Source organism: Miscanthus floridulus, chromosome 2 (assembly GCF_019320115.1).
Source record: "Miscanthus floridulus cultivar M001 chromosome 2, ASM1932011v1, whole genome shotgun sequence".
Classification (NCBI taxonomy): domain Eukaryota; kingdom Viridiplantae; phylum Streptophyta; class Magnoliopsida; order Poales; family Poaceae; genus Miscanthus; species Miscanthus floridulus.
In genome coordinates, this window is record NC_089581.1 from 12,664,287 (window position 1) to 12,691,609 (window position 27,323).

The window sequence follows — 27,323 nt, forward strand, 5'->3', positions numbered from 1 at the left end:
TATTCTTAGGAGCGGCCGTACTTCTCTCCCTCTTTTTTGGAAGTGGGAGTTGAATGGTTTTAATTGGTACCTCCATTCTTTCGAGCATATTACGAGCAGGATAAGAAGATTTTGTGACACCCTTATTATCAGTAAATGCTTCTGGCAGACTCTTTGCAATATGATGCAAATATGAGATGTCCTAAATGATTAGATTTAGATTCTTTGGTATGTGGATGTGAGGATTGCTCTTTTGATTCCCGGCATTCTTTTTTTGGTATAAATCTCCTCCTAATGCCTGAAATTATCCTCAAATTGTGATTAACATACGGGCAATATATAATTCCCCTGTAGAGATCCAAGGTATTCTATGAATGACGGATAATAATTCCTCATTAGGATTCATAATGGCCATTAGTATGCAGGGGTGGTGATATCGTGTTAAGAGTGAATGTAAATCAATAATGATGGGGAGAACTGTCAATTCCATTGATCTTTTGGATATATATATGAAGGGGTGTGTCAAAGGGACACAACTGTTCCCAAAGGACATGCCCTTTGGGACTAAAACTAACTGTCTAAACCTATATATTAATCCTATAATTGATGGATGAGATCACTTTGTGAAGAGACGCATGTTCGTCTGTAGACGCCTGTTCGTGTATAGGTGTCATTTCATAACATTTACCATACTTTAGAGCAAAAGAAAACTGTAACCTTGGTTCTGTTACTGAATTTTTTGGGGAGCACGTTTCAAGGAAGTCATACGGAGTTGCCCAAAATCGCAACAGATACTTAATTGTTCTTGAGATCTGTGCATGGGAGAATTCCTCCATCGCAATTTGCAAAGGATGCAGATTCCATACCATTCATTCATGTCTGTATTGTTGTGGTCGGTGTGGTGAACTTGGGGTGTCAACTTTTTGTCACTCCTTCGGTCCATCGTAGGGTGTAGCATCCAATGTTTTCTTCATTCTGGTCAAATACAAGGATGTAGACTTCAAAAAAAAAAAAGGGCAGAACAAACAGTGTCAGGAAAGATGCTGCTGCCGGTCATCTTAGATGCCTGAACCCAATGATGAGTTTCAGGTGGCTCATTTATCAGTGAGTAAACAGCCAGTAGCATCTACCTCCATGTGGTGATGCCACAAAAACATGTGCCATAGGCAATCCCTACGTTCGAGTTGTTGGTAACCTCCATGTGATGAGAGTCACATGGAAGCTCTGCATTTGAAATTCTTGTACTTGTTCTCGAGCGGTATCGAAATTGCAGATTTCGTTTGCTCCCTCGGACGTGATCAGATCTCTCTTGAAATCTCAATCTCCACTGCAAATCTGAACTTGGCATTCGAAGGATACAATATCAAGAACAATCATTAGTGCTCACTGATCTCAAGTTCTCAACTGATACTCTCCTCGCTACTAGCTAGTTTCTGATTTCCTTTATTCCCTGTCTCTGATGAAATCGTTTCATATGAGAGGGCTGCATTCTTCAAAGATGACTGTCTCGCTGCATCACTTGTCCTGTCAACAGCTTCTGAAATCTGAATGCCTTCAAACACTGAATTTTTCAGTGAAGTAAAAGTCCGATCCATGCTTTGTCATGTCACAACTCACAAGGCGCCCCCAAACTGCAAATTCAAATGCTGAACCACTAGATCTCGAAGCCCATAACTAAATCACGGATTACGAGATATCGTTGTTCGGTGGGCGGCGGCGCGGGGATCGTGAGCACATGATCACGTTGTCTGATGGGAGTTAGATAATGCCAAACTGACAGTATCTGATGAGGGAGGTAGTTGCGACGCACGCCCAACTAACTTCCTCACCACGACCGGTCAAACCCCACACAAAGATGCATGGCATGGGCGGCGGCTTCTTCTTCGGATCGCAGCAACCAGCAACAAGCAGCTGAGCTGCGCGGCTATAAAAGGCGCCCCCTGCACTTGGTTCTTGTATACCTGCAGACTGCAGCGCACAAGCGAAGTGACACAAGCTAAGTGCAGGACTATAGCTTCCTGGTTCTTGCAAGAGTTGAGCAGCGACAGCACAGAAATGGCGAAGCGGGCGTCGAGCAAACGGAGCTTCAGGCTGCCGTTCATGTGCGGGCAGTCGGACGTGGCCAGCCCGAGGGGCGCGGCCGTCACGCGGCTGTCGTCGTCGTCGTCGTCGTCATTCGGCAGGGGGTCCAGGTCCGGGTCTATCTCCAGCTCCAGCAGCAAGCACAGCGAGCTGCAGCGGATCTTCCAGCACTTCGACCGGGACAATGACGGCAAGATCTCCGGCGCCGAGCTGCGCGCCTTCTTCGTGTCCATGGGCGACGACATGCCGTCGTCGTACGGCAACGGTGGCTACATGCTGGACTTCGCCGGCTTCGTGGCGCTGATGGAGAGGGAGGGCGGCCAGGAGGAGGACCTGCGCAGGGCGTTCGAGGTGTTCAACGCCGTGGAGATCGCGGGCAGGATCACGGCCGTGCTCGCCCAGCTCGGAGACAAGCGTTCCGTCGCCGACTGCGAGGCCATGATTCGGCCCTACGACGTTGACGGCGACGGTGGCCTCGATTTCCACGAGTTCCAGAGGATGATGAGCTAACTGATTCCGGCTTACATAGTGAATCTTCACTTTCAGAGCCCTGAAGAATGAAAGGGTTGTTCATAGGTCTGCATCCAGATGAGCCAATGCAAGTTGCTACAGGGCAAATGTGTCATCTACGTACTTGGATGCTGCTGCTTGCGTGAAGCAATTTGCTGCTTCATCTTGTGTTGTTTGGTGTGTCACACCACTACACCAGTGTATCAGTTAAATTACAATTGATCTTTTCTTCTAAATAGAACTCTTTTGTTTATAAGTAGTATTTTTTTCTTTCAAAATTTTCACCTAAAGAAGGTAGAAAAAATATTTTAAATTTTCCAGGTGTTCTTTTACAGCGATATATCACTTGGATTCAAATAGGTCATCGGTTTGGAGGTTTCTTATGTGGAAATGAATCAATGATCAAGAATTTGGGCTCAACAGGAGTGACATGTTACATCACCATTTCAAACTGGCAATCATCCAAACAACACACATGGAAACTGATATGTCTTCACTTCAGAAGAACAGATTCTGCAAAATCTTTACAATTGCATCGAAGGCATCGAGTTCTTTTACATAAGAGATCCTTAGGACAGTAGAATTAACAATCGTGCAACGTTGTAAGAAGCAGAACAGAGCAACAAACAGATGCCTGATGATACAAATTCTGTACCCAGAATTCAGAGATCTTCACGTACATATGAAGCATCACAAGCACAAAGCAAACTTTCTCAAGCCTCACAGATCAAGAGTACTAGTCTTTATACAGTTATACCCCCATTTCTTCCACATACAGGGGATCTCCCACACAGCATACCATGTAAGAAATTACCACTCTAATTTCTCATCAATATACTACACTAGGAAACAAGACTATTTTCTTCTGCAACCAATTGAGTCATATCTCAACTCCCACCTGATTGCGATCGATTACCTTGTTGCTCTGCATAAGGCCTTATGAAAGTTCTTCTCCACCAAACCTCAAAGGCCTTCTGGAGATTGGGGCAGCTGTCCCCAACCTTCAAGAAGCTCCCAAGCCACGAGAGCAAGATCGTCTGCTGATCCTCCAGCGGGAGCGTCAAGATGGTCCGCCCAATACCTTCCTCCACCACTTTCCGGTCGAATGACCTGCAACCGTGCTGTAGCCAATTGTAGTCATCCATGAGAGGCTGCAACCAGACATCCAAGAGAAGCCGCCTTGTGTCCTTTGAAGGGAGCATCTCTCCTTTCCCAATTGCCACAAATAGCCTCGCCGTGACACAACTGACAAGGTGGCGCGACTTAACTGGCAACTTGGAGTGCAGCCCAGCCAGCTCACGTTGGCTAGCCCATATGACAGCGAACTCATCAGCAGCATTCCTGTCAGCTAAAATCTCAGCTAACCAAAGCAGATTATCTGCTTCTAGAGCAATTTGTCGGAAAACTGGTTCTTTAATATTAAGAGCTTGCTCAGCAAAATCACTGTCAGTTGCTTGCTGAAACAAGATTAACAAGGAATCCAGGCAGTTCCGGCATGATCTGTAGAGGGTCTCAGAACACAAGTCAGAAGATCCACTTATACTGCTAGTCCTATTCTCCTTCAGAAGCTTCTGTACCAAAGATTTCATCTCACGCCGCCCCCTATCCTCATTGCTTCTCAAAACCAATTCAATGATATGTGAAAATGTGTCATTTGGTGGGGTGGTTAGATCAGACGCTACCCTCTTCAGTACAGGACTAACACCATAGTTCTCACTCTGCAGATTCCGAACAGATGAGACCACATTCTCTTCTTCTTCCCCAACCCAAGGGACCGCTTCCAAGTAATCTAAGCATGACATGACACATGCTGGGAAACCTAACAGCTCTGCAACCTGCACAGCCAAAAAAAAAAATACTAAGGGAACAATAAAACCTAAGTAAAAGAAAAGCTGCTTTTTTATGATTTCTGAAGAGTCCAGATTGGTCGATCGCAATTAAGGCCCCACGCTAGCATGGTATGGCCACGGTCCATGTAGTCATGGGCCTGATTGGTGCAATTATCTTTCTGTGCCATTTGCCCCATAAAGCAATAACATAATTCATGACAGCCTGCCTAGCTTGAAATTTGTCCCAACCCCCACCAATTGGTATGTGCGAAATATATAGGACAAGGCAGTCTTTGTCAGCATCCATACATTAAGTGGCATGTTGTAGTATTATGGGTATAGCAGACAATATCCCTTGTAACAACATGAACCGGACATGCAGGCACCATTCAGTTACACCGAATAATGGGTTCTTTTTTATAGTTAAGGATCATTAGTTTATTAATACTAAACGCCGGTCAGACTGCAATAAGAATACTGCCTCCAGTAATATATAAGTGACCTAATTTGAACCCTGAATTCTGGTGTGATCCTTTGATACTGAATAATGAAACTAATTCTAGTAAGTGTGCCATTTAGTCAGCAGTAGTGTTACAAAACAGAATGAATTTTTTTAACTAGGGCAAACCTTCAAGACTCGAAGAACACGAGGAACAGTTTGCTTGATCAGCCTCTGCTTGACATCACTGCAGTACATCAACCCAACAGTCTCAACATAAATCTCCACATCCTCACAATCAGGCACTTCTATACTCGACACTGGAGATTGCCTGGAGAGCTTATCAGCAAAGAAGGTACTGTTTTCAGCTAGGATGTTCTTGTGAACGCTCATCTTTACTGCAACACCATCCTTGCCATACAGCACCACCTTCAAGTCACTCATCTCGAGCTGGCCAAATCCAACAGATATCTTATGCTGCTTCTGTGGCCTTTCATTCACTGCCTTTGGTGGATTAGTCGCAGCATCCTCTGCTGGCAAGCACCTCTGCTCCTCTGAATTGATTTTAGCCCTTGTCGGAGTCGAGTGTGTCCTTCTCTCGGATGAGATTGTTGGTGCCCTCTGAATTGACGAGGCCTTTGATGCAAGAGGCGAGGCACCCCCTTTGGGTTTCGCTTTCGCCTGCTGGTTTTGGTTCTTCGCCGTCTTCTGGAGCACGGCCTGCGACGGGCAGCACCAGAACCCTTCTGGAGTTACAGCAATGGGGACATTTCTGATCTTTGTGGTCCGGGCATCAACACTTGCAACCTTAGATTCCGCCATGTTTCCTTCGGAAGATTATGACCTGTTCTAATACCAGCTCATAGACCTGAGTAGTGATGGACAAGAGTCAAATTGATGAACTGAAGTTGCCATTTGGAATCATGAGAATGTATTGCTCACAAAATCAACTAAGAGAAGATGAATTTTAAATTATGTTATGACTCTCAGCACTGAGCACGACCCCTAGAATCCTTCGTAATTCCCACCAAATCATATGATTTCCCCATTTCACAAGAGCTTCAAAGTTCAGAGCCATCTTTTCCATCAGGAATTTTGCTTAAAAGTAGCAGACAAATACTAGGCAAATTCTGAACTAGACCTGTCTTCAAATCAAACATGAACAACCACACCAAATCAGTCATGATCCTACAGCTAATTGCTATGTTATCATAGAACATAAATCATCCCCCCTATACCTCCAGAATCCAAGAACAGCCAAAAAAAACTCAGTAACTAACGAGTCCAGAAACACCGTTTGGAACAACAACCAACAAGACCACACGTACCTCACCAAAACAACCCTCCCCTGTCTCTCGAGAATCCAGAACCAGAAACAAAATTCGTTGAAATTTTTTTAAGGCGTCACGAATCCCACCGAGAGGCCAGCGCACGAAAGCCTCCCCTCGCCCCTCGCCCTCCGCCGCAGCCCAGCCCAGTGACAACCGTAATAAAGACGGGCAGCATCTAGCAATCCAGCCAGGCGCGATTGATGGCAACCTCACATCATATCTCTCTTTCCCCAAAGCCGGCCGGAGAAAGACGAAGAAGAAGGGGCAGGGAAGGGGGAAAAGCAACGGAAAGAAAAGAGCGCAAAGGGAGAGAGAGCTTTTTACCGGACGACGAGGGGCGCCCTCGCTTTAACCACCTACGACGCCACACCACCTGCCATCATGGCCCTCCGCCCCTCCCTCTCTGAATTTCTTCTCGGATTCTCCTCCTTTTCCCTCCCTGCTCTGCTCGTCTTCTTCCTCCTTCGTCCTCCCGCTCCGCCTCTTTTATCTTTATCCCGCTGCGGTGACTGTGCGTGCTCTCACTCTCTTGCTGGCTTGCTGCTCCTTGCGTTTGCAGCAGCTGTACCACAAGCTCGAGGCCGTACTGCGACCGCCGCTGTAGCGGCTGCTTTGTGTGCTCCAGACACCTCACTCAACAGTATCCTAACTGGGGGCGCGTTTAGTTCGGTTGCATAGAGCACGAATGTTTTGGTTTGTATCTGTGAATTATTGTTAAATATTGACTAATTAGGTTTAAAAGATTCGTTTCGTAAAGTTAAAATAAATTATGTAATTAATTTTTGATTTCGTCTACGTCTAGTACATATACCGTAAGTTTAATGTGAACGAGAATCTTCTTTTTACATTTTTGAAGAACTGCAGCCCTTGTTTAGTTGGATCCCAAAATTTAAAAAGTTGCTACAGTACCTGCCACATCGAATGTTTGCGGCCCGTGCATGGAGCATTAAATGTAGACAAAAAGAAAAACTAATTGCACAGTTTGGTGAGAAATTGCGAGACGAACGTTTTAAGCCTAATTAGTCAATGTTTGGACACTATTTACCAAATAAAAACAAATATGCTATAATAGCCCCAAAATCCAGATTTCGCGAAATAAACCCGGGCTGAACAAGCCTGCGCATACCAATATCTCGCCCTCGCACCCCTGTCTGTCCCCATCGGTTCTTGCGAGGAGCTCTCTTCTGCGCAGCCCGTAGCGCGGGGCCCATAGGCAGTGTGACGTCTGCCAGTCCTAAGGACTTGTTTGGCCGGGCTTCCGGCAGCTCCGGCTGACACCCTACGGCGAACACTGTAGCAACGGAGCTATTTTTCACTCCCTACCTTTTTCCTCTTACTGTTCACAGAGCCAAGCTTCAATTCCTGGCTCCTCTATGCTTTTGTTTACTGCTGTCGGTAGTAGTAGTAATGTTTTGTTTGTTTTTACACCAGCCTTGGCACTGCAGTACTAGTCGTACGCAGCTTTACACCTTGGCATCCGGTCTCAGGCTCTCAGTCTCCCCCCCTCCACGCACACACACACACAAAAAAAAAACCTTTTTTGATCACGTGAATGCTATGATCAGGTCTGCTACAAATGATGGATGGATTAGGCACTTGGGTTTTAGTACTGCTGGATAGTAAAAAACGAGTTTTACTGCTACCCAGGCGTTCATTTCTCGATTGAAAATGAAGGCAGGCCAGATGTGCATTACACGATCTGCATCAGATTAATCGGAGAGAGATTCTTTCTTTGCGGCAACTTTGAAGCATGTCGGCATGTTGCGTGAGCGGAACTCATCATCAGCTGGGGGCAAACACGCTCGGCTCGTTTCAAATAATATATCATTGTCCTAGGGCTTAGGCGTGTTCCTACTTCATTTTCCTAGTGCAATCTGCGGCGTGGAGGAGTACGCTAAGGCCTTGTTTAGTTCCACCAAATTCCCAACTTTGGCACTATGCAAAAAGAAGATTCTCCGTTATATCAAACTTGCGGTACATGCATGGAGTACTAAATGTTGACGAAATCAAAAACTAATTGTGCAGTTTTGTTGTACTTTACGAGACGAACGTTTTGAGTCTAATTAGTCAACGACTGGACAATTATTACCAAATAAAAACAAAACGCTACAGTGTATCTACAGTGTTACAAATTTCGCCGGCGCCAACTCTGCCATGGAACTAAACGGGGCCTAAGTTAATGCCGTTTTTTGAGTAAAGCCCACTCATCTTGCCAGTTAAGTACCAGCCCTTATAAATCATGGCTTATCAGCTATTTTTCTCACCCACAAAATCAATCAACAGTACTTTCAACTATAGTTTATAAACCAAATAAACCAAACGAACAGGCCATGTTTGAATCCAGCCGGCCTTGGCAACGCACCAACGGTGGCAACGGTGTAATAATCCTAGTACTACAGTGTATCACGGGCAGCAACACCAAGGACTGAACTGAATTGTCGTGTCCCAGAACAAGAATAGGACATTGGCAAGGAGAAAACCGCAAGGACCAGCAGGAAATCCAAGGGGCTACAGCCATCGTGGCAAAGCTGCCGATTGGTAATGGCGAGCAAAGAGGACACCGGCACCGGCACCGGCACCGCCGTGTGCTAGCAGCCACTGACACTCGAGTAGTGTGATTTAGGAGTATTGGTCCAGACTCGAGAGATAAGAGACGCCAAAAAAAGGCCCGAATGTCCGTATCTGTATGCATGCTTCTGGCTACTTTCACTGTATCTGTATAGGTGCTGGCATTTGGAGCCTGGCTACCAAAGTGCCAAGCTCTCGGAATCTCGGATCCTCTCGAGAATAGACACTTGGGCCTTGTTTAGATGATCCCCAAATTCCAAGTTTTTTCACTCTCTCTCTATCACATTAATTTTTAGCCGCTTGCATGGAGCATTAAATGTAGGTAAAAAAAATAACTGATTGTACAGTTTAGTTGAAAATCACGAGATAAATCTTTTGAGCCTAGTTGGTCCACGATTGGACAATATTTGTCAAATAAAACGAAAATGGTACTATTCATCGAGTTAAAAAAGTTGCAATCTAAACATGGCCTTGCATGGAATTCGAGGCACGTCTGTCTCGAAATAAATAATTTCTAAAATTTATAATTTGTCCAAAAAACATTCTACATAAAATGAAACATCACCTCCTCATACGGAAACCAATCATGGATCCATGCAAACAATAACTCCTAAGTCCTAGGTTTAAGAGATATCCGTCGAGAAAAGAAAGGAGACGAGGGTACGTATATTTGTCAGTGTCCTTAATCTGTGTGAAATTTTTTTAGACACTTATTATCTCCGTCCCAAAATAAGCGTAGCTATGGTATTCATACCCGTAAAACTTTTTTAAGTTTAACAAGATTTCAAGAAAATATTAGTAATATTTGTATCTTCAAATAAGTTTATTATGAAAATAGATTTAACGATCTATCTGATGATATTACTTATCTGTTATAAACATTAATATTTTCTTACATATTTGGTCAAAGTTAAAAAAAAAATTGACTTCTCGAGAAGCAAGAACAACACTTATTCTGAGACGGAGGAAGTACTCCCTTTGTCTTTAATACAGTGCATTCTAGAGATTTTATGACAGATTAAGAGAAAACGCAAAGGATATATGCCTTCAGTTTATTTCTAAATTAGAGGCTATCATCAATATGATTAATAGTGATTGATTCATAAATAGCAAGTAATATCTACCATATTTATGCAAGTAGTATTTGAGTATAATTTGAATGCCTGGATGTGTGTTATATTACAGGAATGGATTACGTTACTACTGAAGCAGTGTTGCGGTCTTGCTAAATTTGAGTTGTTGAGGTGAGAACGACAGAACAAGAGCACGTGTTGGCAGACACATCAATGGCGTCGCGCGGTAACTGGATCAAGAAAAAAGGCTGCAGTTCAAACGTGCCCCAACGGTCCAACCAATGTGTTTCTATTTGACCAAAATTTAGCACAAGCCCTGTTCAAATTCAAGCATGGCTAGTCTCCTTTCTCCATGTATATACTCCTATGCATGCTTCGCGGTGTCTTAAGTCAAAATAACACGATCTTTTATGCCGCGGAACATGGGGTGTCAACTTTTGGATTACCGTGAGGCGTGGCGTTGATTCTCGAGTCCAATTGGCCTTTGTTCCCAGCCAAGGTAACGTATAGCAGCCCAGCAGAAAATGGTGCCAGCCTGAGTCTTTGCCTTTGGAGTAGTTTGAACCGAACCTGAAACCTTTCTCGTGTCTTTGAACTTTGATCGTTTTCACAGCCAATGACCGTGAGAACGGAATCATTCAGGGGGCACACTGACCGCCATTGTTCTTTGGATTTGAACTTTAAAAGTTGAAACCGTATGGTTCCAGCTCGGCTAGCGACTTGGCCTTCGGTTAGCACCATTATTAATTCGCCTTTCGCTTTCGCTTTTCGAAAAGTCAGATCAATTAATTAGGTGCAAAATCAGCTTTTCTTTTGTTAAAGGAGTAAAGGAAATTAGAAGTCTGGGTATAGATCAGGTGGAAGATCGCTGATGCATTCTGCCTTTATCTTAGGCCTAAAACCGAATGGAAACCAAAAAGGATGGAATATGAAGACAAAAAAAAACTATGATGATGTAGCATTCGTCTGTCATTTGGTTTGTGGAACGAGACGGCCTCTACTTAGATCCTCAAAAGTAGGAGGACCTCAAATTCATCCCTCGAGCCCTCACCCTAGAGAAGACCCCAACTTTTCGGTTTTAGCGGTTTACCTCCTCCATCTGGAATCCTCATTGCCAGAGCCTGTTGTGCTTCCCCCTGGCACCTCTTGACGCGCAGCCTTCCTCCTCTCCGGTGGTTGGAGACACGGCCTCCTCCATAGCGTTGGCCGACGGACTCTAGCCCATGGCCTTTTCCCTGGCATCAGGAGGACGCCTGACCCGCGGCCACGACGCTGAGTCCTCCCCGGTGCGAATCCTCCTAGCACAGGAGAACTCATGCGACACTCCTGACCGGCGCGGGTGAACTTGCCTGACCCTAGCGAAGCCAACGTGGCTCGTCCTCATGATCTCGGTAGACAAGAGAAAGAAAATATGATGATAGGTAGGTCCCATGTGTCATTGTCTTGTACGATGGATTTGATGGCTTCTGCTGGAACAAATGTAAAAAAACAAACCCTCAAAATTGAGGGAAGCCCTCAAATCAAAACTCCTAGTTTTGATTTAAGGGCTCCTGCTAGAAATGCTCTAAGCGCGTGTTTGGTTGGTTTGAGGTCAACCAGAGACGAGACCGTTCCTAAGGGGAATATTCCCCTCAGATGCGGGACGTCGCCGCTCCTAGGAATCGAGCGGATGCGGCAACCCTCTTTCGACGACGTCATCGCCTGTCTTGTAGCTCGTCTGCCCTCATCTACTCCATGACATCCTTGTCTTCTCCATGCTCCACCTCATGGCGTAGGAGCTCGCGGGCAGGCCTTGTGGGGAGGGAGCCAAACTCTCGATGGCTAAATCTTGCGGCGGCCTCTTGTTCCCCACGCTCGAGTTCACAACAGCCTTACCTAGGCGATGCGGCGCATGGGGGCGAGGCCGAGAGGTGCCTGCGGTCGAGATTCATTTATCATGGTGCATGTGGAACATGGTCGAGCTCGCGCCATCCTCGTCGATGTGGAGCAACATCCGTCCTCGAGTGTGGAGCGACACGACGGGCGTCCTCGAGCTCTAGGCGGTGGGCCAAGTGGCGGCGCGTGTGGCAGTGGTGCGTCGGGCAGGCAGCCATGGTGCATGCGGGCCTAGGAAAGGGGAAGAAGGTAAGGTCGGTCGAGTGGGGCCCACTATTGACATGTGGGGCCCATAGACTGTGGATGACGGTGTTAAAACTCCATCCATCTCATTTCTCTTCATCCCTCCTGCCAAACACAAAATAGGGGTCATTCCATTCTCTCAACCAAACAAATAGTAAGGATCGTACCATCCCTAAACATTGGCTTGGTCCATCCTATCCCAATGTGTCTCTGTAGGATCTTTGGTTGGCCTAGAGGGAGGGTGAATAGGCCTGTCAAAACAAACACTCAAACTTTTATTAATTTTACCCTGCGGCACTACCGCACCTGCAGACAACTTTGAGTCATAGTTCAAAATCAGTGAACGGAAATTTAGATCGGAGAAATTTCTCAGCTTACTGCAAGTATGATAGTCACAGATCGAGAGTTAGAAGTAGTAGGAACACCACACACAAGTAGACCAACTAGGAACCCTAGAATTCACCTCAACAACAATATGACATGCAAGTAATATAAATCAAGCACAAGAGACAAAATGATTTATTCTGTGGTTCGGCTCGCCATCAAGGCTTGCCTACGTCCACGTTGTTGAGGTTAGCCACTAAGGCTTAGGGCTTTCCAACCCTTCCTCGTTCTCAAGTCAAGAACTTAACTCTTGATATGAGGGGTGAGTTTACTAGCTTCAAGAGATGGTTACAAATCTCCCGGGGCTGCCACACAAGTTGGCAAGCTCCACGGGCGACGCTCTAGCCGGCTAGGAGCCAAGCTTCAAGAGTAACAAACACAACCGCAGGCCAAAACGTAAACCAAGTGCTCTTTTGAGTTGAGGAATCAATGGAGCTGCTCTCTAATCGAGTTTTAGACCCTTTTCTCTCAAGGATTGATGGAAAAATCAAAGGATTTGCTTGAGGGCTTAAGGTCACTAATGGAGGGAGAGAGAGAGAGAGAGAGAACTCCTTTTCTATTTTGGATGAGCTGGAATGAGCAGAAGGAAGAAGATGACTGTTGGGGAGGAACGGGAAGGATATAAATACCCCTTCAACCCCAACGATCACTTAAGTCACGGCAGTGCCACGGCTTAAGTGCGACAGTGCCTCTCTTTAAGTGCGGTAGTGCCGCACCAGTCAAGACAACAAGGGTAAGAGTGAAGTTTAGGCTATCTTGGCTGTGAATCTAAGGATGCATATGTATGTTTGAGCACTTGGCAGCACATGTTAGCTTAAGCATTGTGTCCCCCTTTATAGTACGGTTTTTCCTATACTCAAATTTAAAATATAAAAAAATTTAAACATCATTTGAGTTTGAAGCCATCAACATTTGTAATTGGGGGCTTCTTTGTTTCGTGTAGCATCCTCGAATATAAATTTCCTGCTTGTTATCTCGATAAATCTCATTAGTTCTCTAATGGCGTGGTGATTATCACCAAAACCCACAATTAGGGCTTGATTACACTTTCAATCTCCCTCTTTTTGGTGATTACTGACAACCCAATTAGAGCTTACAAAAGATATGAAATAAATACTTAGATTTTTCGAGCTATGGGTGTAGAGCCTCCCCCTAAATGTGTGAATAGATAATTAAATTCTCAAATTAGCATAAGAAGCCAAAATTCACATTTTAGTGAAAGTGATGGGGCTTCTCCTACATCCATGCTCCTGTGGGGTGCTGCATACTGTGTCAGATATATAAAATGTGATGCGAATGATAGTTTATGCACAACATGTTTTGTTGTTATAGTTGGGTGTGGCACTGCCGCACTAGAGTACGGCACTGCCGCACTTGTTGTAACAGCACAGATCATAACAGACACCACACAACATGTGATACATATAAATATATACATTCTAGCATAATTGTATCATAAGCGATAATATAGATTAATATATGTTCATATCCTACACATATATAAAGTACTTAAGTAGCATTATTACATAAATTGAGTTTCTAATGGACTCTCAAACTCTCACCTAACGAAGACTACTCTAAATGGGTACCAACATGACTCTAGCTGCAGCAATCTCCTCTCCATGGCGTCGATAAAGTTGTTGACCTCTCTAATTTTCTCCCCCTTTGGCATAAAGCACCAAAAAGAGAAGAAAAAAAGAAAGACCAACACTCACTCCTCATCCTCTTGGATGGTGTCCCAATCGACGTCATCCCCACCAGCAACTCCACTAGCACCTACAATGTCCTCCTCTCCACCATCATCATCGTCGGAGGAGGAGGAGGAAGAAGAAGAAGACACCACCGCCCTCTCTTGGTGATGAGTGGTCGAAGTGTGGCGCTCATTCCTGGTGCTCCTCCCCATGGACTACAAGGTGGACCTCAAACTCATATAAGGATCAAGATCTGGCTGCTCCTGCTCCTCCTTCTCCTCCTCCTCATCCTCTGAATCTATCTCAGAAAGGCTAGGGAGATCATCAAACCTCCACGGTGACTAAACTGGAAAAGGAGGTGGCAGCCCTACACGCTCTCTAGCCTCTCGGTTGGCTTCACGGTTTTCCAACCAGTCCTCATATGCGGTCCTCGCTGCATAGGTACAAGTGGTGAAAGTGGCCTTAATCCATCTCCCAAACTTCTCCATTTTGTTTTCCTTGCGAGGCCTAGAGCGGGACGACTTAGGCACATCCACAACTGATGGAGAGCGTCTCACTGCCCTGCTAGCACCTGCTCCTCGGGTCTTCTCAATCTTGTAGATGGTGTGAAGACCATCTTTCTCAAATCTATAGCCAGTGATCCTCTCAATCATAAACATGAGATAGGGGGCATAGGGTATCCCCTTTCTCCCATCCTCCATGGCGTTCCTCAGCTCATGCCACATGAAGCGAGGGACATTAAACCTATGACCTCCAGGAGCAAATCTAGCAAGCACATTCCACACATATCTATTAAGATCAAAAGCTGCTCCATCCTTGGGATTGATAGTGTGCCTGATCAAATTGTTTAGAATGTAATAATAGCTCTTTAGGCCACTGACCTTCCCATCTGCACTTCTCCTATCAATCCACATATAGGCAATATCATAGATCTTAGCTCTATCCTCATCATGAATGTAAGTGAAATGCCGCTTCTCCTCTCCAAAATCAAGGATCTAGCTAAAAGTCACAAAATCAACTCTATAATGCCGTCCCTCAATTATCCAGTGAATCTCATCAGTGTAGATGCTATAGAAGAAAATGGAATGAAACTGGGCTAGCACTTCTTCATTCCAATTATATCTAAAGCTCATAATATCAGTGAGGCCAAACAACTCACAAGCCTTGATCACCTTATTAAACTCAGGCTCATTCTTTCCTTTTATCTCCTCCCAATCAACATATTGCATCTTGACAACCTTGGATTTCTTGGAGTTGAAGTTCACAGATGCATAGAAGTTAGAATGAAACTCATTCCAAAACCTATAGTCAATCCCCAAATCATTTGGCTGCTCAAAGGGATTGTTTTTCCGTGCTTCTTCCACCATCTTTAGCTTTCCTGCATAATTGAGCATGGGATGAGGACATGTGTCAAAAGGACACCTCATAACAACATCCTTAGAATACTCTCTGATGTAGCTCCTATCAAACTCCTCAAGATGAGGTGGAGTATCTAGGCAAGCACCTAGAGGAATGGTGCGGCTAGCCCTCTCCAGGTTCTCCTCATCCTAGATCATCTAATCTCTCCTCCCCCTATCTCAGGCAACATCTCTACCTGTTGCACTGCTGCTACCCCCTGTGGTCCTACCACGATCACAATGAGGCATCTGCTTGTCATGAGGCTCTATCATCTTCCTCTTCCCCCTCTAGTCATCATCACCTCTAGAGGCCATCTATGCAAATAAATATAGGTCTAAATGAGAAACTGTACATAAGGGGTATAGAAGAACACTTGTAAAACACTCTGGATAGATGAGATTATTCAAATCTTAGGTTAGGAAAGCACTCAGAACCAATCTGGTCAGAGGATACGACACTGCCGCACCCTAGGAGTGGCACTGCCGCACCTAGTGCTTCACCTCTCCCACGATTCATTTCTTCTCAACTATTCAGACTATTTCTCAACCATTCTCCTAAACCACTAGACAATCTTAGAATGAGTAAACCTAAACAAATACATGGAGTTGTCTACAATGTAGGTAAAGTAGCTACATATTTAGGATAGAAATAAATCTGGTGCACAAATCCAACTAAAACAAAGAGTCATCGATGGAACAACATCTGTATTTGCACATTCATTCTATTGAGTGTGGCACTGCCGCAGGTACATATGAGGCTCAACCCATGAATCTTTGTTTTGATTCAATTCATCCATCAAACTAGTTTCTACCCTAATCATGCAGTCACTAGAAACCATCTTCCAACAAAAATAGAACTACATGATATAGATCGGGATTAGGTTAGGGTTTCACCTTGATTCTTGTGGATTGAGGAGGAAAGGAAGAGAATGGCTCCGTCCACAAGCTACAGTGGCTTCTTGTGACATGGAGAAGAAGCAGCAGCACAGCAATGGTGCGGTGGTGGCTAGGCATGTGAAAGAGAGGGGAGAGAGGTGCGGCGGTGGCGGGTGAATGAGGAGAGGGTTACCCTAGGGCTAGAAGAAAAGAGTAGAGTAAATGGACCCCCATGGTAACTGTTGTCGTGGGCTAAATTTCGATTGAAATTCAAAGTGCGGTACTATCATACGCCACACACGGCACTATCGTAGTGCAGCACTGCCGCAAGGCAGGCATGGCACTGCAGCGCTCCATAGAATAGCAAGATTTAGCTACTAACTAAATAGCTATATACATATAGGATATGGACACATATCTCAAGCACACTATGATCAGCAGCAATTAATCAATACAAACAATGATCATAATGCACTTGTTTCTTATGATATATCATTTTAAAGCACAATATTTAAACCTTTTCAATTCATTTCTCCTATCCATGCTAGTTCATCAATCAAGGTGTGCTATAGTTCAAACCACATTATGAGAATCAAGTATATTTAGCTCACTACGCAAAGCACAAAACCTTGACTCATCGAGAGGCTTAGTGAAGATATCGGCTAGTTGCTTTTCAATGCTCACATGGCGAATTTTGATATCTCCTTTGGTTTCATGGTCTCTCAAGAAATGATGTCAGATATCTATGTGCTTAGTTCTTGAGTGGCTTATGGGATTATTGGTGAGCTTTATGGCACTTTCGTTGTCACACAAGAGTGGGATTTTGGTGAAGTGACATCTAAAATCTTGAAGGGTTTGCCTCATCCAAAGTAATTGAGCACAACATGCACCGGCTGCAACATACTCGGCTTCGGCGGCGGACAGGGCTACATAATTTTGCTTTTTAGAACTCCAAGACACTAGGGACTGTCCAAAGAATTGACATGTTCCCGAGGTGCTTTTTCGATCTACTTTGCAACCGGCGAATCAGAATCTGAATACCTAAGTAGATCAAACCTAGAGCCTTTAGGATACCACAAGTCAAGGTTAGGAGTTTGTACTAAATATCTCAAGATTCTCTTTGAAAGCATCTAGGCCCCTAGTTGGGTTTCGGTGATTAATGATAATATATGATTACTATGACTAACGTGTGTTTTGCAGAGACAATTAAGTTAGGTCATGGTTATGGCAATTGATTGGGCAATCATGGTTGTCATTCCCCTATGATGAAAATCATTTTGGTTTTTAAAGGATGGATGATAAGGTTATGGATGGACTAGTTCTAAGTGTCGTTTGATGTTGAAGAGACACTTAGAGTAGTTTAGGACTTTATTTTTCCTTTGGCCGTACTATTAAGGGGGGGTATGAACTAGTAGCTTGACCTAGGTGAGTCTAGTGGGTTAGCTATGGTGCATACTTGTCAAATCTAGCACTAGGTAGCTCTGAAGTAGCCCTAAGATCAATTGGAGCAAACTTCATTCACATATAATTTTGAGTTGGAAGTGAATGGAGAGTCAAATATTGACTGAACACTTGCAGTAGAGTCTGGTCCATTCATTTGATCAAGGAGAAGTCATTTGGTTGTGATCGGACACTGAGAGAAATGTGACCGGATGCTAGGTGACAGAGTCTAGTCAACTCCAGTAAGGTTTCAGAGATGGAGAATCCTGATCGGATACGTCCGGTCAGTGATGACTGGACGCTGGTTAGGTTTCGGTTACTGACCGGACACTGAACAGCAAAGTGACCAGAGTCTAGGTGCCAGTGTCTAGTCAACATTAGTAAGGGTCTAGAGTGCAGTTTTCGTGACTAGACACATCCGGTCAGTGCTGACTAGACACAGGTCAGAGTCCGAGCACAACTTAATGGCTCTATGGTGGGGAGAACTGACTGGAGCATTAGGTCATCTTGACTGGAGCGTCTGGTCACCCTGCAGAACACTGATGCAACATGCTAATGGTTTGTTTTGAATGAGGAGGTATAAATACTTTCTCTATTCATCCAAGAGAGGTCTCTGGCCCATTTGATCAACTGAGAAACACCCTTGAGAGTGCTTTGGAGAGCAAGAGCCTAATGAGGTGATTGAGATTTGAGAATCCAAGATTAAGGCCTTATTAGTGCAAGGCGAGTAGCAAGTGTGCATCCATCCTTCTCATTAGGCTTGTTGTGGTCAAGTGAGAGTTCGTGCTTGTTACTCTTGGTGATAGCCATCACTTAGAGAGCTTTGTGGTGATTGGGAGTTTGGTGATCATCCAGCGGAGCTTGTGGATGACCTAACTCAAGTTGTGAGTGGTTGTGGGTGATTCACCGTGATGGAGTGTTGAAGAATCAACCTGTAGAGAGCACTTGATCCTTGCGCAGATCAAGAGGGAGCTACACCCTTGCACGGGTGCTCTAATAAGGACTAGTGGGGAGTGGCGACTCTCCGATACCTTGACAAAACATCACTGCGTTCCTTCTCCTCTCTTTACTTTGAGTATTTGCTTTTGAGCAATTCAATTCTTGTCTTTACATTCTTAGAATTACCGTACTAGAGTAGGATTGAAACTTAGGGTGCTAAACTTTGGTGCGGTAGATCATTAGAATCACATTCTAAGCACAAGGGGTGAAGTAGGCTAAGTGTAGGGTTTAATTATTGCAAAGAATTTTATAATTAGCCTAATTCACCCCCCCCCTCTTGGGCATCTTGATCCTTTTAATTAGTATCGGAGCCTCGTGCTCATGTATTTAGGCTTAATCGCCTAGAGAAAGATATCCTACGGGGATGGACCTCCTCCTATCTTTGAGGGAAATGATTTTCCTTATTGGAAAATCCACATAGAGGCGTACTTAGAAGCTCTAGATGTTGGAATTCTTAGAGCCGCCTCTCAAGGCTTCCCAAAACCTAGGGATCCCATACATCTTCAAGGCGATGAGGTCAATTATGAGAAATGGAATGCAAAGGCTAGAAACACCATCTTTAGAGGCCTTTACAAAGATGTGTTTAACCATGTGAGGAACCACAAGGACGCCCATGCACTATGATCGGACATTTATACGCTCCATGAGGGAACTAAGAGTGAGCGTGAGGAACGCTATCATCTTGTCATGAAAAAGCTTAATTCTTTTGAGATGCTTTCTAAAGAAAGTGCAAATGAAATGTACTCATGCTTAAATGTTCTTATAGAGGAAGTCAATGGGCTTGGACTAACACAAATACAACCATCCGATGTTGTAAGAAAGATCTTGAGTGTCCTCCCCATTGATAAATATGGACACATTGTGACCATGCTTTATCAAGGTAATCTTTCCACCGCTACACCAACTCAAATCTTGGGAAAGATCAACGCTCATGAGATGTATATGCATATCACACCACATGATGGCTCTTCTTCTACCAAGAAGAAAGACAAAGACTTGGCATTCAAGGCTAGCTAAGAGAAGGGCAAAGCAAGAGTTGAGTATGAGAGCTCAAGTGATGATGAAATTGATGATATAAGTCTTGCTCTCATGGTGAGAAGAACCGCCAAGATGCTAAAGAAGCTCAACAAGAACAGTGTCAAGTTTGATGGCAAGAAAAAGAAGTTCTTCACTAGCAATAGAAGGAAGCCAATCTCGGAGATGGATTGCTATAATTGTAGAGAACTTGGTTATCTAGCTCATCAATGCCCTAAGCCCAAGAAATACAAGTACAAGAAGAAGTACAAGGGCAAGAAAGATGACTCAAGTGATGAAAATAATGACGAGAAGAAGAAAAACAAGCCATACAAGAAGAAGGATGGTAAGAAGAAGGATTTCTACAAGAAGAAGAAGAATGGCAAGGCATACATCATCAGTGATTAGCTCATGGATATTGATTCATCAAGTTGCTCATCCGATGATGATAGTGAAGATGAGAAGGTGGCCGCTATTGTGATTGATTCTTCATCATCTTCACCGACACCACCTCCATCATGCCTTATGGCCAAGGGTAAACAAAAGGTATCAAATGATGATGAAAGTAGTGGTGATGAACATGCTTGCAATGATGATAGTGATAGTGATGATGATGAATTTGAATCACCTTCATATGATGATCTTATTAAATTGCTAAATCAATACACTAAGATCATTAGAAAGTTAAGAGCTAAGAATGAAAAGCTAGAACTTAAGAATGATTCTCTTTTAGCTAAATATGACATAGCAGAAAAGGCTAGTGTTGAGCTTAGAGAAGCAAATGATGCTATGTCATCCAAACTCAAGGAGCTCAAATCTTCTAAGAAAAAGCTTAAAGATAAACATGATAAACTTGAGGGGATACATAATGAGCTCATCACTAGCTACAAAATGCTAAAAGAAGAATATACAAATCTCAAGATCAATCATGATAATCTTGTTATCTCTCATGAGTTTTTATCCAATGAGCCACATGATGCTACTAACCATGTTGTTAAGATTGATATAGCTACATCATGTGATGATTTGATTATTAAGAGCATTGAGCAAGGTTCTAGTAGCAAAGACAAGCAAGTGGTTAAGTCCGATAACTATGATGAGTATGTCAAGATCAAGAATGAGAATGAGAAGCTAAAGAAAGATCTTGAGAAGCTTTCAACCACCAACACCATTGTGATAGAGAACCTTGACCATGATAGTGATCTAGCTCTTGAGAATGAGAAGCTTAAAGAAGAGAACAAGAGGCTCAAGAAGGAGAAAAATCATGATGAGCTAAAAGAAGAGAACAAGAAGCTCAAGTTAGAAAAAGAACATCTCAAGACTGGGTTGAGCAAATTCACAAGAGGTCAACATCTTCAAAGTGAGCTACTAATGAACACCATCATGAAGATGGATAGAAGTGGAATTGGATACTTGGCACATCAAGAGAAGAAGGCTCAAAAGTCAAAGCCAAAACCAAAGAGGTGTTTTGAGTGTGGACAAGAAGGTCACTTTGCCCATGAATGTCATACTCCACCACCACAATCCTTGCCCAAGCATGCTAGACCCTTTGCTTTCAATGCTCATTACATGCTTAGAAAGGATTCTAGTGGTAAAATGAAAGTCAGGTTCTTAGGACCTCCCAACAAGAATAGGCCTAAGAAAATTTGGGTTGCAAAGTCACTTGTTAACAAAGTGAAGGGCCCTCAATAAGTTTTGGTCCCTAAACAAGCTTGATCTCTTGTGTGTAGGTGAACTACAAGATCGGTGGAAGTCATTAGATAATTGATAGTGGTTGCACTCAACATATGACCAGTGATCCTCGTATGTTCACCTCACTAGATGAAGAAGTTGATGGCCAAGAAAGGATAACATTTGATGATAACTCAAAGGGCAAAGTCAAAGGATTTAGCAAAGTGGCAATATCAAATGATCATTAAATCTCAAATGTCCTATATGTTGCTTCATTGAGCTTTAACTTGCTATCCATTGGACAATTGTGTGATCTTGGTTTCTAATGCTTGTTTACCGAGAAGGAAGTGGTTGCATCTAAGAAAGATGATGATCAAGTTATATTTAAGGAATTTAGATACAACAACCTATATCTAGTGGATTTCACCTCCAAAGATGCTAACTTGAAGACTTGCCTATTCACCAAAATATCACTTGGGTGGCTATAGCATAGAAGACTTGCTCATGTTGGGATGAGTTCACTCAAGAAGCTTATGAAGAATGAATTGGTGAGAGGGTTGAAGGATGTGAAATTTGAGAAGGACAAGCTTTATAGTGCATGTCAAGCCAGCAAATAAGTTGCAAACACTCATCCTACAATAAGCTTTCATGTTAACAACAAGAGTAGTAGAGCTCCTTCACATGGACTTATTTGGACCAACAACTTATAATAGTTTGGGAGGAAATATTTATTGTCTTGTAATTGTTGATGACTACTCAAGATATACATGGGTGTTCTTCCTTCATTATAAGACCGAAGCTGCATCATGCTTCAAGAAGTTTGCCAAGAGAGCACAAAATGAGTTTGAAGTGAAGCTCAAGAAGATTAGAAGTGATAATAGAAAAGAGTTTGATGACACAATCATTGAAACCTATTGTGATGAAGTTGGAATCAAGTATGAGGTCTCTGCAACATACACTCCTCAACAAAATGGTGTAGTTGAGAGAAAGAATCAGACACTCATTACACTTGCAAGAACAATGCTTGATGAATACAATACACCCAAAGCTCTATGGGCAGAAGCTATCAACACCGCATGCTATGCATCCAACCGCCTATTCTTTTAAAAGTTTCTTAGCAAGACACCTTATGAGTTGCTCAATGGGAAGAAGCCGAATGTCTCATTCTTTCGGGTGTTTGGTTGCAAATGCTACATCTACAAGAAGCGACAACACCTAGGGAAGTTTTAAAGATGTTGTGATATTGGCTTTCTTGTTGGTTACTCATCAAAGTCCAAAGCATATCGAGTATTTAATCATGCCACCGGTTTGGTTGAAGAAACATATAATGTGGAATTTGATAAATCTAACGGCTCTCAAGGAGCACATGAGAATCTTGATGATGTAGGTGATGAACCATTGAGGGAGGCCATGAAGAATATTTTGGTTGGAGACATCAAGCCTAAAGATGATGAAGATGATGTACAAGTAATTGATCCACCTTCTTCATCAAATGTGCCACAAGAAGGTGATAAAGATGGGAGAGTAGAAAATAAAGATACTCATGTCTCTCATAATCAAATGGTGGCACAAGCACAAGATGTTGATGCTCCACAACCTCCCCCTTAAGTGGTTGATAGAAGAAACTCACCTCTGCTATAAGCTCATCCACAAGACCTCATCATAGGGAGTCCTTCAAAGGATGTAATGACTCGATCTCAAAAACTTACTTTATTTATTGAACATCACTTTTTTGTCTCTTGTGTTGAACCTAAGAATATAGAAGAAGCTCTTCAAGATTTGGATTAGATCAATGCCATGCATGAAGAGTTGAACAACTTCACTTGCAATGAAGTTTAGACTCTTAAAGAGCGACCACAAGGTGCAAGAGTCATTGGAACAAAGTGGGTGTTCCGTAACAAGCAATATGATCAAGGCGTTGTAGTGAGAAACAAGGTAAGACTAGTTGCAAAGGGGTTCTCTCAAGTTGAAGGGTTGGATTTTGGAGAGACCTTTGCATCGGTTGCAAGACTTGAAGCCATTTGTATCCTCCTTGCATATGCATCGCATCATGAAATAAAATTATATCAAATGGTTGTTAAAAGTGAATTTTTAAATGGTTTCATAAATGAACTAGTCCATGTTGATCAACCTCCTAGGTTTGAAGACCCTAGATATCCTAATCATGTTTATAGGTTATCCAAGGCGCTATATGAGCTTAAGTAAGCCCCAAGAGCATGGTATGAGCGTCTTTGGGACTTCCTCATTGAGAAGGGCTTCACCATTGGGAAGGTCGACACTATACTATTCACCAAAAAGCTTGATGGAGAAATCTTTATTTGTCAAGTATATGTTGATGATATCATCCTTAGATCATCAAATGAAGATTATTGCAAAGAGTTTGGTGAATTGATGTTGAAGGAGTTCGAGATGTCAATGATTGGAGAGCTTGCATTCTTTCTTGGTTTTCAAGTCAAGCAAATGAGAGAAGGGATTTTCATCTCTTAAGAAAAGTATACCAAGGATCTTCTCAAGAGGTTCAACATAGATGAATGTAAGCCAATCAAGACACCAATGCCATCTAATGGACATCTTGACCTAGATGAGGGAGGTAAAATAGTTGATCAAACTCTCTACTGCTTTATGATTGATAGCTTGTTATATTTAACCGCATCTAGGCCCGACATCATGTTTAGTGTGTGTGTGTATGTGTGCTAGATTTTAAGCTAATTCTAAGGAAGCTCATTTGATTGCCGTTAAAAGAATCCTTAGGTACCTTAAGCACACACCAAGTATTGGCCTTTGGTATCCCAAAGGAGCTAGATTTAAATTAGTTAGCTATTCTGATTCGGATTATGCCGGTTGCAAAGTTGATAGGAAAAGCACATCCAGAGGGTGCCATTTGTTTGGTAGATCACTTGTGTCTTGATCCTCCAAGAAGTAAAATAATGTGGCTTTGTCCACCGCCGAAGCAGAATACATTGCCACGGGTGCTTGTTGTGCACAAATACTTTACATGAAGCAAACTTTGCTAGACTATGGTGTAGTTCTAGAAAAGGTACCACTTTTGTGTGACAATGAGAGTGTGGTAAAGCCTGCTAATAATCCGGTTCAACATTCTCGCACCAAGCACATAGATATCCACCATCACTTTCTTAGAGATCATGTTGCTAAAAATGATATATCACTAGAAGGTGTAAGGACCGAGGATCAATTGGCGGATATCTTCACTAAACCGCAAGATGAGACGACATTTTGTCGGTTGAGGAATGAGCTCAATGTTCTTGATTTTAGCAACTTCACTAGAAAATAAGCTTGTGTTGTCCCTTACATTGCATTGTAATATACAACATGTTTACTTCTTTGTAATGCATTTAGGGCTTGTCTAACATGGTTAAGATAACCGTCAAAAAGCGTGTGAAGAAGCTTAACCTTGGATCAAACTTGACAAGCAACTAGAATTACTTTCAAGTATTGCATTGCATATGCATATATGTTGTTTTGTCGTTTCTCTTCAATCACCCTTTTATTACCTATTTTCTTCAAAAGAAGTACACCCTTTTATTGCCTGTTTCTTCGCACCGTCTGCCGCACCGCCTCCCGCACCACCTGCCCGTGCCCACGCCTTGCTTCACGCCATAGTGCCACCAATGTCGTAGCATCATCGTGCCCTATGCTAGCGGTGCCACCGCACCAGCAGCCGCAAGCCTCTGCTCTGCGCCACCGTGCTAGCAACAGTGTCGCCGTGTCGACGTTAGCGCCGCCGCCTTATCCACATCGGAGCCCCTACTGCCATCACCAGCGCCTCCATCACCATGCCTACATTGCATTGATTGGCTGCCACATTGCAACCCTAACCCTATGTGATTCCTGGTGGTTCCTCGCAATTCATTCCTCTTCTCTTCTGTTCACCGATTCGTCAGGTAGCAAGCCCTCACTTCTAATTTCATATCTATTGCTTGCTACTTAGGGTTTCATATCTCTAGATGTATATTGTAATTATTCATATATCCGATCTATTCTATTATGCAGTGAGTCAGTGTTTTTGAGGTCACTTTGGTAGTTGTCAGTTAACTCGGGGCCAAGCTCGTGAGTACGGATCGAGGCTAAGCCTTGGAAGTGATAGTTGACAGTTGATTCTTGTCAGTGATAGTTGTTCTTTTCAGCTCTAGCAATGGTATGTATCAAGAACTCCAGAGGTGGCCCAGGTGTTTACACCAAAATTTGGTAAGCTTATCCTAGAAAGGAAGAGATCGGCTGATGATGTCAAGAGCAAGAAAGTTTTCTAATTAAGGGATATTTATGAGCTGGCTAGAAAATATTATTTTATAAATTTGATAGAGGCATGACAAAACAAGGATACATATCAAACAAGGAAACTTCATTAGCAAGGACTCTACATAAGGAAAATTAGAGTCCATGTATTTATATTTCTTTTTGTTATCTAGTCGTGTTCATTTAGGACTCTTATCAGCCTAGGGTATAAATATAAACCCCCGGCTATTGTAACAGGACAACAATCAATCAAATACAAGTCAATTTCTTTTTTCGGCTATAGCCACCCCTTAGGAGAAGGAGTAGAGTAGATCTTGGCGAGTTCTTCAGCGAGTATGGCTGCATCGATCCGGTCGATCTCCACTACTTGTCTATAAGTACCATCATGGTTTATCCCTCTGTTCGTATGGCTGCATCGATCCGGTCGACCCCCACTGCGACTCTAGTATAGGCTAGTTATTAACTCTTGTCTAAATCAAGTGTGGCCTATGTGATTCTGCCTCACATCCCACTACTTGAATTAGATCAAGGTCGAGTTATCGACTCTACCTTAGTATGGCAGTCTTTGGTAGATTCATTAAGTTACCGATATTGCTTATTGCTTTCATCGTTTATTTAATTACAGTAATATCACTCTGCTCAATTGAGATTGATCTGGATCGGCCTTATATCTAATTTAACTCATCGTTTGCTAATTTAAAGTTAATCTAATCTACACCTTAAACAATGAATTATGTTTTTATCGACTATTTTACATCAATCTTAATTGTGCATAGCGTGTGGTTAAGGCATGTCCGATCTCGAGTAGATCTATTGGTTAATGAAAATCATTCCATGGCCCATCATCATGGCCTATGGGATTCTACCTCTCATCCCACTATTGGCACCATAGAGTGGGGATCATTAGTTGGTAGACCCGTTCCTGAGGAGGCATGACCTTAACTGTGCGCTTTGCCTGAATCGGCTGTTTAGCCGATATCGAGTGCTTTCACGAACAGTTCACGTTACAAGATCATTGAAGTAGAGATAAGTTGAAAGATATGTTAGTCCCATAATCTTATTATTGTATTATGGCCTGCATGATTCTGCCTCATGCCCCACTGATATTAGTAATGAGTTAGGGTCGTCGAGTCTATTATTGTTACTACAGCCTACATGATTCTGGCTTATGCCCCACTGGTCATGGCGATGGATGAGATCTAACATGTTCATTAGATTTATCTTTATTAAATGGTTAAGTGGTGTTGAATTGTCTCTTTATATAAAAAGGAGTTCGGTTACTTATAATCATTGGCTTAGTATAAACCGATCATTATTGATATCTTATTGCCATTGATTAATATTTGCTTAAATAATATTTATCCTGAATGATAACCGATTCTTCTTATATGACCCCATGAGCTTTAATTGATTTATTCTTATGAATATGCTGGAATCAACTATTTAGTCAATCTCCTCTCATATCGGCTCTTAGAGCCGCACATTCGAAATTGTCTGGCAACACCGGCACATTCTGCCCTTAATTACTAATGAGCTTTCTCTCCTTGTCAATTGTAGGGTCAAATTGACTGGCATGTCTCGGGAGGATTGCGCAGGATCGACCACCCTTACACTGAAGCTAGGCGGATCTGCTCCATCGAGCAAACCCTTCCAGCTTGTTGCGTGTGT

At 43.1% G+C, this 27,323-nt stretch overlaps 2 protein-coding genes across 4 annotated transcripts; one reads left to right on the forward strand and one right to left on the reverse strand.

The window, feature by feature from the left end:
- Positions 1 to 1,980: 1,980 nt before the first annotated feature.
- LOC136537956 (probable calcium-binding protein CML41) lies at positions 1,981 to 2,716 on the forward strand. Its single transcript, XM_066529931.1, has one exon. The coding sequence runs from the start codon at positions 2,035 to 2,037 to the stop codon at positions 2,569 to 2,571; it is 537 nt and encodes a 178-aa protein (XP_066386028.1). The 5' UTR covers positions 1,981 to 2,034; the 3' UTR covers positions 2,572 to 2,716.
- Positions 2,717 to 3,049: 333 nt separating this feature from the next.
- On the reverse strand, positions 3,050 to 6,814 carry LOC136537957 (BTB/POZ domain-containing protein At3g50780-like). Of its 3 annotated transcripts, none has more exons than XM_066529932.1 (3): positions 6,495 to 6,814; positions 5,029 to 5,707; positions 3,050 to 4,406 (listed from the first exon to the last, which is right to left on the reverse strand). In XM_066529932.1, exons 2-3 carry the CDS (start codon positions 5,659 to 5,661, stop codon positions 3,459 to 3,461), a joined length of 1,581 nt encoding a protein of 526 aa, XP_066386029.1. In that variant the 5' UTR covers positions 5,662 to 5,707; positions 6,495 to 6,814; the 3' UTR covers positions 3,050 to 3,458. The 3 variants fall into 3 exon arrangements, with proteins under 3 accessions (XP_066386029.1, XP_066386030.1, XP_066386031.1); XM_066529933.1 differs by lacking the exon at positions 6,495 to 6,814 and adding an exon at positions 6,168 to 6,466; XM_066529934.1 differs by lacking the exon at positions 6,495 to 6,814 and adding an exon at positions 5,868 to 6,096.
- Positions 6,815 to 27,323: the final 20,509 nt, after the last annotated feature.